Source organism: Astatotilapia calliptera, chromosome 23 (genome assembly GCF_900246225.1).
Source record: "Astatotilapia calliptera chromosome 23, fAstCal1.2, whole genome shotgun sequence".
NCBI classification, from domain to species: Eukaryota; Metazoa; Chordata; class Actinopteri; order Cichliformes; family Cichlidae; genus Astatotilapia; species Astatotilapia calliptera.
The window spans coordinates 758,479-772,745 of NC_039323.1; the positions used below are offsets into that span (position 1 = coordinate 758,479).

Sequence of the window (14,267 nt, forward strand, 5' to 3'; positions counted from 1 at the left end):
ATAGTTGTTGTTTCCTCCTCTTTAGTTCTTCTCTATTTCCACACTCTGTGTGGTTGGAGCAGATAAAGTGTGCGCTCTGTGGTTTGCTCACCCATGCACATGGTTTGGTCAGCAGTGGCCTTAAAGCCGTTGTGGCAGATGCAGCGGTAACTGCCCTGCGTGTCGATACACTCGCCGTGGCTGCACACGTTGGGGATCTCCTGGCACTCGTTACGGTCTGTGGAGACGGGACAACAGAAAATCAGCTAAACGTAGCACACCGATAAAAAGCTTAGTTATGATCATCATGGACAGATTCCCAAAGTCTAAGCTGACATCTTTAACCTCCTAAGACCCGAACTCTTCCACAGCAGCATTTTAAATGTCTCTTTGATATTTGGGCCGATTGGCGCCCGATGAATGTAAAAACAAAGAATTACCAGATTTTTTTTTTTTTTACCTTATTTTTGTTTTTAAGAAAAATCTGAGCCACACATGAGGATATTCATTTACAATTTTGATAGAACAGTAGCAGCATAATGTCCTCGTAAGTGGATTTCAGGCCATTGTAGAGCAAAATTGAGTATTTTGGTCTAAATAACCCAAAATGTGATGTCCACATATGTGGACGCAGGTCCTAGGAGGTTAAATACATTTCTTTACATATAGAGAAGCTGAATGAACCTAAACCCATTTCGTGTCTCCCTGGACTCCTTACACGATGGCTCTGTGAGCCTGTCACACAGTGTGGACTCACCCAAACAGGCCCCACTGGGAGACAGCTTGAAGCCTTGCGAGCACTCGCAGCGGTAGCTGCCGGGAATGTTGATGCAGTTGGCGTTGCGCTGGCACAGGTTGTCCCCGCTGTTACACTCATCGATATCTACGCCAGAGGAAGGAGGAGAGAAACAGTGGGCATCAATCACAGGCTCTGTAACTGTCTGGTCAGAGCACGGCGTCAGCTCGCGGACAGCAGGAAACACAACAGCGCCATTTTGGCTCTGATACAGTACAGACAGCTGCTGACTGGCTGACTGATGGCTCTGGCAGGTACTTCCGCTTAGAGCCACTGTGCTTTTTTACAAGGAGACACCTCTTGTTGGTAAAGGCAGCAATGACTATATTGGTAGAAGTGACTGTAAAAGCAACTATCAGAGTATTAATTCGAGTGTGCACAGAGTCTTCCCCTGTCGCACTGAGGATGGTGTGAGGACATTTCAGACCAAATGTCACTGAAAGCCTGAGTGCTACCTTCACAGATCAGTAGTATGTTGTTGTAGCTGAAGCCCATCGGACATTCACATCGGAAGCTCCCAATCTGGTTGATGCACACTCCATGGGCGCAGATGCCAGGAATCTCCCTGCACTCGTCAATATCTGCAGAAAATCACCACCGTGGTCTATTTACGAGGCACAGCAGTGAACATGCACGATAGCAGGTGGGGCTCTTGATGTCGTAATACTTACCAATTGGTTTGCCAGTATGGATGTCAATAATGAAGCCAGGAGCCTGGTTACCACACAGCAGCTGGTATTCAGCTGGAGAAAAAGAAATCCAGTGAGAATCAGCGATGGGAAACAGGCTGTAGCTCGTGTTTCGAGGACTTTGTTGGAACTCACTGGTGGCAGGAGTTGGACAGGCTTCACACGGCTTGTTCCAAGCTTTCCCCACGTTGTAGGCACAGCAGCACATCTTCTTGGTCATGTTGAAGGACAGCTCGTTCTCACACGTGTCGTTGAAGTTGCGGTAGCACACGCTCTTTCTCATGTCTGCCATACGAGAAGGAAAGTAGTCATCAGGAAAGGTTTGACACTGTTGGACATGTCATTAAATAAGCAACAGCGAGGACGAATCTGCTCCACCCACCCATGCAGTTGTTTCCTCCATTGACCTGCATGTACTCAGGCGGACACACACAAGTGTAGTTGCCCAGAGTGTTGTAGCAGGTGCCGGGCCCGCAGATCCCAGTGTGAGTCGTGCACTCATCGATATCTGCAAATAAAGCATGAGCAGCGTGTCAAAGACCTGCTGCTGGGCGATCGTTATCAGCTCTGGACATCTGAGTCACGCTTACTTCAGACTGGATGTGACATTTGATTATCGTTACAATTTTACTTTGTTACTTTTTCTCCATAATTTAATCCACAATTAATATCAGCCTCCAAGACATTACTCCAGTAAGAGTAAAAAAGTATTTAGTAAAAAAGGCTACTTGAGTACTGAGTAACTGATCATCTGATTTAATGTTTAGTGCAAATGTTGGTATTTTAAAGACTGAAAAGAATAAATCTAAGCAGCAGAAAGACGTTTCCAAATCATTATTAAACTAATATTTAGAGAAGGTAATATAGATGTAATTATATAAATACATGTTCGAACAGAGTGATGGTGTAACTTCATCTCCAACAGGCGGAGCAGACGGAGTAACACTAACAAACTGCAGGTTTGTGTTTCCTGCATTTTTGGTTCAAACGTGTTTATTATTCACTCGAGTAAGAGTCGCGATACTTCATCATAATATTACTCGAGTAAAATTAAAAAGTGTAATGTAGTAAAACTACTCCTAAAGTAATTTTTCCTAAAAGTTACTCAGTAAATGTAACTGAGTAAATGTAATTAGTTACTACCGGCCTCTGTAATTAACATATATTGTACAGGCACAGTGGTGAGACTCATTTTAAGGACGTGAAAAGAAACAGAAACAACACTGACGAGTGGCTGTGTACAGGATTACTGAGTAATTACTGTGTAACTCAACTTACTGTAAGTGTTTGTGCTTGAATGTTGTGCGTGTGTGTGTGTGTGTGTGTGTGTGTGTGTGTGTGTGTGTGTGTGTGTGTGTGTGTGTGTGTGTGTGCGTGTGCATTTAGGCAGCAAATGAATACAAAATAAACACATTAAAAACATCTTGACTTTACTGTTTATCTGATGAACAAGAAAGGAAGTGACTCAATAAATAAAAACGATGCAGTCGTACAACTGAAAGAACTCTAATAAGAGGAGGATGGTTGTCAGACATCCTGAGCAGGCGACGAAGAAGAAGGACAGGAGGGACGGGACACGCTCCATCATCACATGACCCGGGCTCAGGGGACGACTGCATGTTTACCTCATATGTTTATATCAAGTGTGATTAATACTAATATTTAAAAATAACTGCTAAGGTTTCTCCTCACACCTGTTCACTTATTTCAATTCTTCAACTGCAGTTTCTCATTGGTTTGTTTTCAGAGTAGCTGAGTGTATCTGTGCATGTTTCCTTGGTTAAGCAGACGTACACCCTGGTGTAGCTCTGACAGGAAGTGTCTATAACGAGGGGCAGGATTTTCAGTGTAACTGTGATTTCAGCTCTCACCTTCACAGATGCGAGTCTCTTCATTGAGGTAGTACCCTGGTGGACACTCACACTGGAAACTGCCAAATGTGTTGACACAGTTTCCACCCTGGCAGAGGCCTGGAAGCTCCTGGCACTCGTCAATATCTGGAAAAGAATTCGCTTTGTTACATCCATCAGTGACACCAACGTGTTGTCTTTAAACACAGGACAGAAAACAACGTTTTACCCTCCAGGATGACCGTGATGGGGTTGGGTCTGAACCCTTCTCCTCCCGGACACAGAGTCTTATAGTCGGCTGCAGACGAGACAGAGACACACATGCAGGTTTGCATTTGGAAATAAACACTGTAAATAAATGAAGCGAGTGGGTCTGTGCATACTGGAGTTGAGCAGGGGGCACAGTTCACAGGGGTTTCCCCAGGCGACCCCCTCTGAGCAACAGCAGGAAGCTCGGGTCACACCCACTCCGATCTCTGCGCTGCAGGAGATTCCTCCATCGCCGCGGGCGAGGACATCCAGGAAGCAGTTCCCAACACGGGTGTCTGAAAAAGACACCGAACGGCAGCGAGTCCAAGAATGAAACGAGCAACATTTTGGGCGGCGCACAGATATGTTAAACACATTAAACTTCATTATGCTGTGTGACCCATCCCGGCACAGAACAAACTGCATTTCTCAGTGTGACTCACCCACGCAGCCCACTCCTGTGGGGTTTAGCTCAAAGTCAGGTGGACAGTTGCACAGGTAGCTTCCTGGTGTGTTCACGCAGAGTCCATTGATGCAGTTAACAGGGTCCGCACACTCGTTGATGTCTGCGTTGACATGCAATCAGAAAACTTGTTCATATAAATGGAAAAAGCAGATGAAAGAAACCATTAATGAGCTGAGACAGAAGCACAAACCAGTGCAGTTTCCTCCACTGCGGTCCAGTTCGTAGCCATCGTCACACACGCAGCGGAACATCCCTGGAAGGTTCTGGCACGTTCCAAACACGCAGATGTTCTGGAAGTTACACTCATCGATGTCTGTGGGGAGGACACAAGTTTGGGTTTTTGTCTTTTGGACACCACCTGTTTGGAAGGAAAACGAGTAAAGTGAGCAGCACCTTGGCAGGCCTTGCTATCTTCTGTAGGAGTGAAGCCCATCTCACACTCGCAGCGATAGCCTCCCGGGGCGTTCAGACACTGGCCGTTCTCACACAGGTTCACATTGTCTGCACACTCGTCCATGTCTGCGAGAGATATGTTAAAAACTTACTGTGCGCTGGACACGCAGTCGCTGGCTTTAATCGGGACAGCTCCGACAGTCTTACCGGAGCATGAAAAGCCATCTCCGTTGAAGCCCTCTTTGCAGGTGCACCTGTAGGATCCCGGCGTGTTGACGCAGTCTGCGTTGGGATTGCAGTTGTGGTCCTCTGCAGCACATTCGTCTTCATCTGCAGGAGACAGAAGTGGAAAGCTTCACGTCAGCATATTCTGGATTTAACGAGGTAATTGTATTCCTTCTAGGGGTGGGGAAAAAATCGATACTGTGTAGCATCGTGATATTTTGTTTGCTAATAATGTATCGATGCAGGGACGGCACAAATCGATATTTTGTTACAGAAAAAGTTTGTGCTCTGACTTCAGAGCATGTTGATCCTTTTTCTGAGCAACAATCCTGACACTGTCAAATGTGTTTAACTGTTTTTTGGCAGAAATAAACATGACAGTTTACTTATTTTAATTTAAGACATGTTTTATTTTAATTACGTTTAAAACTTTTTTATTTAATGTAAAATTATATTTTGTTTTAATTTACTTTCAAATTCTTCAGTTGCTGAAGGGGCTGCATAGTTTTCATATTGCATAGTTCAGAATAGCTGTAATTGTACCAGATGGTTGCATTCAGTTGGACTAGACTGTAATACAAACCGTTCAGTTTGTCAACAATAAAACTGAGATGAGAGAAAGACTGAGTGTGAGACTTTGATATTAGATAAAATTAATATTGATGAAGTTTACCTTTATGGACAGAATCTGAATATCGCAAAATATTTTAAAAAATTGCAATAATATCGTATCGTGCGTTAAGTATTGTGATAATATCGTATCGTGGGATGTTTGGTGATTCCCACCTCTAATTCCTTCTATGCTCTTTCGAACCTGATGCCTCCACATAAACTACACAGTAATACCCACTCACCCACGCATTTGATGCCATCTCCCACCCAGCCGTCTCGGCAGCGGCATTTGAAGCTTCCGGGAAGGTTGACGCAGGCGGCGTGCATGTCACAGTTATGGGATCCGATTTCACACTCGTCAACATCTGGAAATATTCAGAGTTCAGTTAAGCAAAGAACAGGCAGTTTGTTTTCTAGCCCGGTACGAAGAAGAAGCAGGCAGCACTAATAATGTTGGTTTACTCGGGTGAAATTCTCCTTTATTTAAGGAAAGGACAACTCTGACCAGGTCTTCACTTTGAATGAATAATTTCTGAACTCTGGATCGGGAACTCTTGTATGCATGAACGAGCTGACTCAGAGAGTCCCGACAGAAGCTCAGGCCGCTCAGCTCGGCCTCTGATGTACCTGTGCAGCCCGTCGATCCCTTTTTGACAAAGTATCCCATCTGACAGTGGCAGATGAAGGAGCCTTTGGTGTTCTCACAGTCACCATGGAGACAGATGTTTGGGTTCAGATCGCACTCGTTCACATCTGAGATGGAGAGATGAAGATTATACATGAATGTTCTCACCGTGGAGATTAGAGTGACACAAAATGAGAGTGACAGTGGAAGTCCCACAGATGCTGGGCAGCCACAGAAAGCTCATCTATATTTATAAACACGTCAGAGACTGAATGAATAAATGAAGGCGGCAGACGAAAAAGACACAAAATCACAAAAGAGGGAAACGGATTTACAGATCAAGACGCCAGCGTTGGCTTCACACTCAAATTATAGGCCTACCGATACAGGTCCTCATATCCATGGAGGCCATGAACCCATCGAAACACAAGCAGCGATAGTCTCCAGGGATGTTGCTGCACTGGCCTCCGTCGCAGATGTCTGGAGTCTCCTCACACTCATCGATATCTGACAGCACAGGCAGACCGTTCAGTCTCCACACGCAGCGACGCAGTAACATTTCTCCTTCATGCTGTCTCTTTACCTGCACAGGTCCTGAGGTCAGGCATAAGTGCATATCCCTCGCTGCAGCTGCACTCGTAGCTGCCCTCTGAGTTGGTGCAGTGGGTCTCGCAGCCTCCGTTCATGATGGTGCACTCATCGATATCTGCAATGAGAGGTCGCAGCTATGAATGAAAACACGCATCGTCTGTGTTATTCGGGCGTTTGGGTTTCTAAGTGATTAAAGTTCATGTTCTGTCATAGTTTTATTTTATGTTTTCAGTTCTGTTATCTTCTGATGTGGGGCTTTGGTTCCTCCAGTTCTAGTTCTCTTCGTTCCCTTTAGCATTCCCATTCTCTTCCTGCAGTCTCATCTTTGTGGAAGTCCTCCTGTTCAGTCGTGTCTCTCTTCCTGTTTTATTTTGGTAAGTGTGTCGTGAGCTGAGTGTCGCTTCCTGTCTTGTTTGGTTTGTTGTCTGCAGCTGTGTTCCCACCTGTTGCCTCGTTACTCTTTGTATAAACGGTGTCAGTCTCCCTTTGCGCCCCCACTCATGTTTCTGTCCTGCGTGATAATCATTAAAGCTTGTCTCGGTTATTTCTCTGCACAGCCTTAAACAGTCTGGTTCTTTTGTGAACTTTTCTACTCTAGCTGAAGACTCGCAGCACTTCATACAACTTCTTCTTCTCTGGTGTACAGACTGGAGGATCAGCCGGGGAACGACCTCCAACCTCCTGATCAGTAGATGACCTGCTCCGCCTTCTGAGCTCCCATCATCTTTGCTGTTGCTGCTGCCTCGCTTTCACACGCCCTCTAGTATGACTTTAGCTCTACTCACCGACGCAGCCCTGTCGGTCCGGTGTGGCCTGGTAACCGGTGTCACAGGAGCACTGGTAAGTTCCCATCATGTTGACGCACTGGCCATTCTTGCACAAGTTGTCGCTCAGCTGGCACTCATTCACATCTGAACCAACAACAAGGTGCAGAGACTTTAAAATGATACGAAACTGTTTTTGGTTAATTATTAAAGACGTCTTAGGAGGATGAATGAATGCACTGGCAGCGTGACGCATGCCGCACCTTCGCAGGCCGATCCATCTGTGCTGAGTGCGTGTCCAGGGGGACATTCACACTCGTAGCTCCCTTCTGTGTTCAGGCAGGTTCCTCCTTGACAAAGCAGTGGGTTTCTCTCACACTCATCGACGTCTGTGAGGCAAAAGACAGCAGGACACAGAGGAAGTCAAAGGGAAAAGCTAAATATCGGCTGGACTGACGTCACTTTCAGTGTAGCGTCTCAAAACTCTCTGAGCGTGGTTCATCCGTACCCATGCAGTTCTTCATCATCATGAAGCCACTCTCATAGCCCTCAAAGCATTCGCACTCAAAGCTGCCGGGCGTGTTGACGCATGTACCGTGACCGCACAGGTCGGGAGAGATTCGGCACTCGTCGATATCTGAAACACAAACACAGAACGAGTGCTCGCTGCGTGCTCGTTACAGGAGACGGTGACGTTGCGCTTAGCTGCGGCCTGCGCCCGTCGTTCACACCTGTGCAGTTCCTCTCGTCGGAGGTGAGAGCGAATCCGTTGTTGCACCGACACCGGAAGCTGCCGATGGTATTTCTGCAGGTGCCGTAGGTGCACAGACCACGGAAAACCTTACACTCGTTCACATCTGAAAACAAACACAGAGAACGTGAAGCAAAAGAACGTATGGAAGCTGTGCATATTCAGGAAGCGGAGAGTGACCTTTGTAGAAGGGTCTGCCCGTCAGGATGTCTCCTCTGTTGGCAAAGCCATGTCCTCGGGGACAGATGGCTCTGTACTCAGGTGAGCCCTGTGTGGGACACTCCTCACAGTCGACACCCCAGGCAGCACCCACTGAGCAGCAGCACATGTCCAGACGGTATCTCCCAGGCACCGGCTCGCCACACTCATCCTCGTGCCACTTCAGGTAGCACTGCTCACTGCGCATGTCTAGAAAAATTGAAAATGAAAGTCATCTGTCCCAGAACTCTGGAAGAAAGGATGGTGTCTGATTTCACGGCAGTCCTCTTACCCACGCAGGTGCGCCCAGAGCTGTCCAAGGTGAGACCTTCGGCGCACTCGCAGCGGAACGAGCCCTGGGTGTTCACACAGCGGCCATTTTTGCATACTCCGGGGAACACCTCGCACTCGTTAATGTCTGCATTTGGAGAATCAAAACAATATTTTGAAGCAATCCTCAGGCACACGTTACAGGAAGTAATGATTCCAGGTCAGTTCTCAGTTAGACATCAGATGTTCTCACCTTCACAGACGAGGCCCTTCATGCGAGCAAATCCCCGGGAACAAGCGGTGTCTGAGAACCACGAGAAATCAAGATGTGATGTAAAGTATTTCTATGAAGCAATAGTTTGGTTTATATTTGATTTAATAAACTGCCACACGTATGTAGCTGTAATTAACACATCTACGAGTCTACGGACCGATCTCGCAGGGTTCACACGGGCTGCCCCATGCAGCTCCCAGCGTGGAGCAGCACTCAGACTTCAGCGTGGCTCCGTTGATGTTGACTTCACAGCGGTTGTCCTGAATCGTAAGCCAGCAGGTACTCTTCATGCTATCTGTAGAGCCAAAGAACAACAGCGTGAGGAAAGTATCGCTGTCGCAGTGACAGCTTTGCTCTAAAAGCACACGGAGATTTAGGAGACAGATTCATATTCTAGTTTCAGTTGGGCTTTTAGTATTTTGTAGCACATCTGACTTGGTTACTCCCAGTTCCTGTTCCCTTTGGTGTCCAGCCTGCTCCCAGTCTGTCGTGTCCTGACTGTCCCATGTTGGTAATAGTTTTAATAATGTGAGCACCATGAGTGGGAGACGCCCTACGATGAGTTGAAAGATGAACTTGTTCTTTATTCCTGTATCACTTTGTGTGTCACCACGCCCTCCCCTCCCTGCACTCTCTGCTTTTGTGTCCCAGTATTTTTATTGGCCCCGTATGAAAAAAGTCTGCTCGTGTCTCGGTTGTTTCCTGTTTTATTTTGATAGTCTCCTGCTTCGTGTGCTTTATGTTTTGTTTCGCTTTCCTTGTCTCAAAATGAGGGAACAGGTCACAGCTGCGTTCCCTCATTTTCCTCCGTGTGTTCATGTCTGCGTCTCCCTCTCTGTGAGTCTGTCGTCGTGTTTGCCTCTAAAGTTCTTTCGTTTGGATTTCCAGTTACGTTCATGTGTTGTGTTGTTTTGTTGTGAGGCGTCTGCAGCAAAGCTGCTCGGAGTTTTACTCTGAGTCTGTCGAGCCGTTTGGGCCTTTTCCTTCCTGCCTCACAGCTGAATAATAAAACCTTTTCCTCCTCCATCCTCCACAGGACGGGCTCTCAGCATAGCCAGTTGGACTCAGCCAGAGGAACCAGAGACGAGCACAGCCGGCTCATGTGCTGTGCATGAGCATTCATTCAATGACTCATTCACCCTTCCAGCTGTAGTGATGGCATGTAGCTTCTTCAGAGAGATTTCCAAAATAAAACCTCTTAAAAATCGTCGTTTTAAATCTGTGGCAGATTTCTCTGAGGTAAAGAATCAAGGCCAGGCATGCAAGTGTTTATCTGAAAAGTCTTTTTGTGTGTTGCTGTGTCTGTGAGACCATCTGAGGATGATAATCCTCCTGGGTCGCTCCTGAAAACCTCAGCGTTTGTTTACAAAAGTGGAGAGCAGACGTGGACTAAAATCACTCGAAGGAAAAGAAATTATTGGTGTAATTGTCTCACACAAGCTGTGTCTTGGACCCCGCAGCGCTTCCTTAATTTGCACTGACCATTGAGGAGGAGCAGGATCTTACCCACGCAGATGGTGTTGGTGGAGTCCAGCTTGCTGCCGTGGGTGCACTCGCAGTGGAAAGACCCAGCCACGTTACGACATGCGCCATTGATGCACGGGCTGGACTCACACTCATTGATGTCTGGAACACAGGCGAGCACACAGCTGAGGTCAGAGCTGGTTCATCATCATTGTTTGACACACACACATTGTTATCGTGTGTGTGTGTGTGCGCTCACCTTCACAGGTCTCTGACTCCGGCTTGAAAACAAACCCTTTAGGACAGAAGCATGTGTAGGAGCCAGGAGTGTTTCTGCACTGGCCGTTGTCACAGAGCAGACGGTTCACCAGACACTCGTTGATGTCTGCCAGAAAGAGGAAACAGAGTGCTGTTTGGTCACTGCGTCCAAACAGGAGTAATGCAAAGAAACAAACATGCAAACCATCAGAACCTGTAATGTTTATCCTCTGACATGTACCAGCTGAGCTAACGTTAGCTGCTCTAGCTCTGTAGGCCTGTCAGTATCGTACAGAACTGAACAACAGCTTATATGAGTCCAACACATTCATGTTTGTGCAGTGATTTAAGCTGTTCATTTATTTCTTTTTTGACATTTTCATGTATCTAACAGCTGAAACTGCAAAAGTAGAAACGTTGTGGTCAAAAATGAGTTTCTATACGCTGCTACTCCACGTGGCTCGCACCGAAAGCACAGCTAACTTTGAAAAGCACAGTTACGAACCACTTCAGACCGACTCACCGACACAGTTCTTGCCACTGGTGTCAGACTCGTAGCCAGCGTTGCAGATGCAACGGTAGCTTCCCCTGAGGTTCTCGCAAATGCCGTTCTGGCAGATGTCCGGGTCCAAGGCGCACTCGTTGATATCTGGGAAACATCATATTTTATTCAGATGATGCTGAAGATTTTTTAACGACACTGTGGTTACTTTCAAACTTCCTGCTCACCCCTGCCATCAGCTGTGATGCCAATGCCACTGCTGCACACGGCCTGGAACTCAGCTGGGCAGAAAGGATGTGATGAAAATTAGATTTGTGCGAGCTGAATGTTCGGCTTCGTTATCATTTTCAGACCATAACTGCTAATCAAGTGTAAGATGAACCAAAGAGGGTACCTGAGTTTCTGGCAGGGCAAGGTTGGCAAGGCTCCCCAAAGCCATGTTCCGGATTGGCACAGCAGCACTCCGACTTGGTCACTGCACCTGGGAACGGGCGCGAGCACGTGCCCATCTTGATAGCGCCGTAGCAGGTGGTCCGCATGTGTGTGTCCACACACACTCGACCATCCACCTCGACAGCCAGGCCCGGTGGGCACTCGCAGCGGAAGGAGCCCTCGGAGTTGATGCAGCGGCCGTTCATGCAAATGCCAGGTGTCTGACACTCATCGATATCTGACAGAGAGACGGTGCCAATGCATCACATTGGGTCACGCTCGGTTTGTCATACAAGACTATAACAACCAGAATTACAACCGGTTTCCTCCAGAATGATTTATTGTTTGCATTACTCTCTCACAGCTGCTTCAAATGTTCTTTTCGTGCATGCAGAGTTATTTTGTTCTATTTCGTTTTATTCAAAGTAGCCTGCTGTATGCAGCGATGAAAAAAGAATAGTGTTGGTTTAGTTTGATGTTTGCAGAGTCTGCAGCAGAGGTGGGACCAAGTCATTGTTTTGCAAGTCTCAAGTAAGTCTCAAGTCTTTATCCTCAAGTCTCAAGTCAAGTCTCAAGTAATGTCAGGCAAGTCAGAGTCGAGTCTCAAGTCTGAAACTTTGAATTTCAAGTCCTTTCGAGTCTTTAAAAAAAACAAACAACGAAAAAATAATGTTGCAGTTATGCTAAATGTAAATATTAGACCATGTAATTTTAAAATCTGTGTTTTTCTCAACACATGACAAAATAGTGAACTTAGAAAATATACACAAATTGTGAAATTGCACCTCTATAAAATGCAGCTCAATTAAACCTAGCTCCAAGAATAATTTTCACCGACAGTTCTGAGATAAGCTGCATGTTATTCTTGGATGCGGTTGTAGGACCAGCTTTAAAATCGCATGACAAAAATATCATACACATTAAAAAAAACTGCATCACCAACGTAGCCTGGACAACATTTGCTAGTTAGATGAAGTCAGCTATCTCATCGTAGCATATTTATATGCATATTTATAATCATACGGTTCTTGGAGTGAGTGCATACACTCATGAAGTTTAGTAACTTCAGGTCACTGCAACAAGCCCAGGTACAGTTTACCGACGGATGGGTGCAGGACCTTGAAACGCACCGTGTAGAACGAAAGACCATCGTACGTATCATAAGTTTACCAGTCTCACAAATCGTCTTCATAAATACACATTCCTTAACCGTTTATTAATAGGACCTTTGAGCTCAACGGTAATTAATTAGTAGTGGAAATAATTTCTGGTAGCATCACAGAAATGTAGCAGTGACAATAATACTGTATGCTGTAATCGTACTGGACAATTAGTGATACAAAAAACCTGTTTTATCCTGTGAATAAAAGTATATGTTTTTGTCAATGTACCATAATAACAGAAGCGAAACACAATATTGTGTCAGGACAATTCACTATTTATGCACAATAAACAAAGGAGCATAGCGCAACAACTTCTGTTCAGCGCCAGACTTGCTTGTAACCTATATCACTAATTATGTTATGAAAATGACGCATTAACTACAACAGCAGACTGACCTTTGTGTAAATGCTTGGAGCAGACTAACCTGTGAGCTGGAGAGTTCTGGGACGTTATATTTGATCTTTGAATGGCTGCAATCCAGGCCACCCGTCGCGTCTTTGTTACTTCGGAAACATGGCTCGAACAATTTCTCTTCAACGTCGTAATCCGATAACAACCGATCTCTTTACCCGTCGGCTTCCCGTGGCTGTCATGCGACCGGCTATTGCAGTTAATAATACAACAGCTTCTTGACATTTTTGTGTTTCTTTTTATCGCTGTGTGACTGATTTTAATTGAAAGCCTGCGTGCGCTAGTACCGCTTGCCACGAGTTCCCAGAATCCTTTGCGGTTCTACCCGTGAATGACGTCACATTTTCAATCTCTATATAATATGCATGTCAAATTTTATATTTGGGGTAAAATATCAAGTCTTTTCAAGTAAACCGGTTCAAGTCCAATTCAAGTCCCAAGTCATTGGTGTAAAAGTCCAAGTCAAGTCACAAGTCTTACAACATTTTTTCAAGTCAAGTCTAAAGTCATAAAATTAATGACTCGAGTCTGACTCGAGTCCAAGTCACGTGACTCGAGTCCACACCTCTGGTCTGCAGGTACATGAAGACAGAACAAGGTCACTCAGAGTTTAGATGTACTATGGTACGATCGTCATGGGAATGGCGGCTCCTCTTGAATGTTGAAGGCAAAATCTCTCGACAGAGATTCGGAAATTCATCAATCTTTCTTTTTCTGGGCTCTGCATAAAAGCATTTTGGGGGAAGCCTCAAATACTCTGACTACTGAAGCAAAACTTCAAAAGGTCAACGGAGAATCTGCAGAATTTCAAACAACACCAAATCTGTCATCGCCGTTTTGAAGCAGAACGTCTTCGGCTGACTGTTAGTCTGCGTTTGTACTTAATAAATCGACATACCGGTGCAGTAGCGCCCGCTGGGTGCAAGTGCAAAGCCAGGCTTGCAGATGCACTTAAAGCTGCCGTCCTCGTTGATGCACATGCCGTTCAGACACATGTTGGTGGTGGCACATTCGTCGTGATCTAGAGCGGACCGAGAGGAAACGTTCATAGAGCTGCCGGCTTATGTGAGCTTCAGCCGTCTCTGGATTTGCTCCTTACCAATGCAGTTCTTTCCATCAGGGGTGAGCTCAAAGCCAGCATTACAGATGCACTGAAAGCTTCCTTCAGTGTTGACGCAGCGGCCATTGCGACACATCACTCCATTCACAATACACTCATCGATATCTTAAAAAGAAGAAAGACGGCTCTTTAAATGCTCTCTGAAAGTAAAAAACTTGAAAGGAAAACACAGATTTTATGATGT

The 14,267-nt window shown here is 45.8% G+C and overlaps 1 protein-coding gene across 2 annotated transcripts in view; it reads right to left on the reverse strand.

Moving 5' to 3' along the window:
• fbn2b (fibrillin 2b) overlaps window positions 1-14,267 on the reverse strand; it is a 65,095-nt gene that overhangs the window by 11,199 nt on the left and 39,629 nt on the right. For both annotated transcript variants that reach the window (XM_026157845.1, XM_026157846.1), the window contains 32 exons: window positions 14,063-14,188; window positions 13,862-13,984; window positions 11,351-11,626; window positions 11,184-11,237; window positions 10,978-11,103; window positions 10,456-10,581; window positions 10,239-10,358; window positions 8,890-9,027; window positions 8,712-8,762; window positions 8,481-8,606; window positions 8,171-8,398; window positions 7,971-8,096; window positions 7,748-7,876; window positions 7,503-7,628; window positions 7,261-7,386; window positions 6,468-6,590; window positions 6,266-6,391; window positions 5,887-6,012; window positions 5,502-5,624; window positions 4,630-4,752; window positions 4,423-4,548; window positions 4,220-4,342; window positions 4,007-4,129; window positions 3,698-3,859; window positions 3,544-3,612; window positions 3,336-3,461; window positions 1,847-1,972; window positions 1,600-1,749; window positions 1,447-1,518; window positions 1,231-1,356; window positions 737-862; window positions 92-217 (listed from right to left, as the gene is read on the reverse strand). In XM_026157845.1, coding sequence (XP_026013630.1) covers window positions 92-217; window positions 737-862; window positions 1,231-1,356; window positions 1,447-1,518; window positions 1,600-1,749; window positions 1,847-1,972; window positions 3,336-3,461; window positions 3,544-3,612; window positions 3,698-3,859; window positions 4,007-4,129; window positions 4,220-4,342; window positions 4,423-4,548; window positions 4,630-4,752; window positions 5,502-5,624; window positions 5,887-6,012; window positions 6,266-6,391; window positions 6,468-6,590; window positions 7,261-7,386; window positions 7,503-7,628; window positions 7,748-7,876; window positions 7,971-8,096; window positions 8,171-8,398; window positions 8,481-8,606; window positions 8,712-8,762; window positions 8,890-9,027; window positions 10,239-10,358; window positions 10,456-10,581; window positions 10,978-11,103; window positions 11,184-11,237; window positions 11,351-11,626; window positions 13,862-13,984; window positions 14,063-14,188 — 4,077 coding nt within the window. The remainder of the gene's footprint in view (window positions 1-91; window positions 218-736; window positions 863-1,230; window positions 1,357-1,446; window positions 1,519-1,599; window positions 1,750-1,846; window positions 1,973-3,335; window positions 3,462-3,543; window positions 3,613-3,697; window positions 3,860-4,006; window positions 4,130-4,219; window positions 4,343-4,422; window positions 4,549-4,629; window positions 4,753-5,501; window positions 5,625-5,886; window positions 6,013-6,265; window positions 6,392-6,467; window positions 6,591-7,260; window positions 7,387-7,502; window positions 7,629-7,747; window positions 7,877-7,970; window positions 8,097-8,170; window positions 8,399-8,480; window positions 8,607-8,711; window positions 8,763-8,889; window positions 9,028-10,238; window positions 10,359-10,455; window positions 10,582-10,977; window positions 11,104-11,183; window positions 11,238-11,350; window positions 11,627-13,861; window positions 13,985-14,062; window positions 14,189-14,267) is intronic.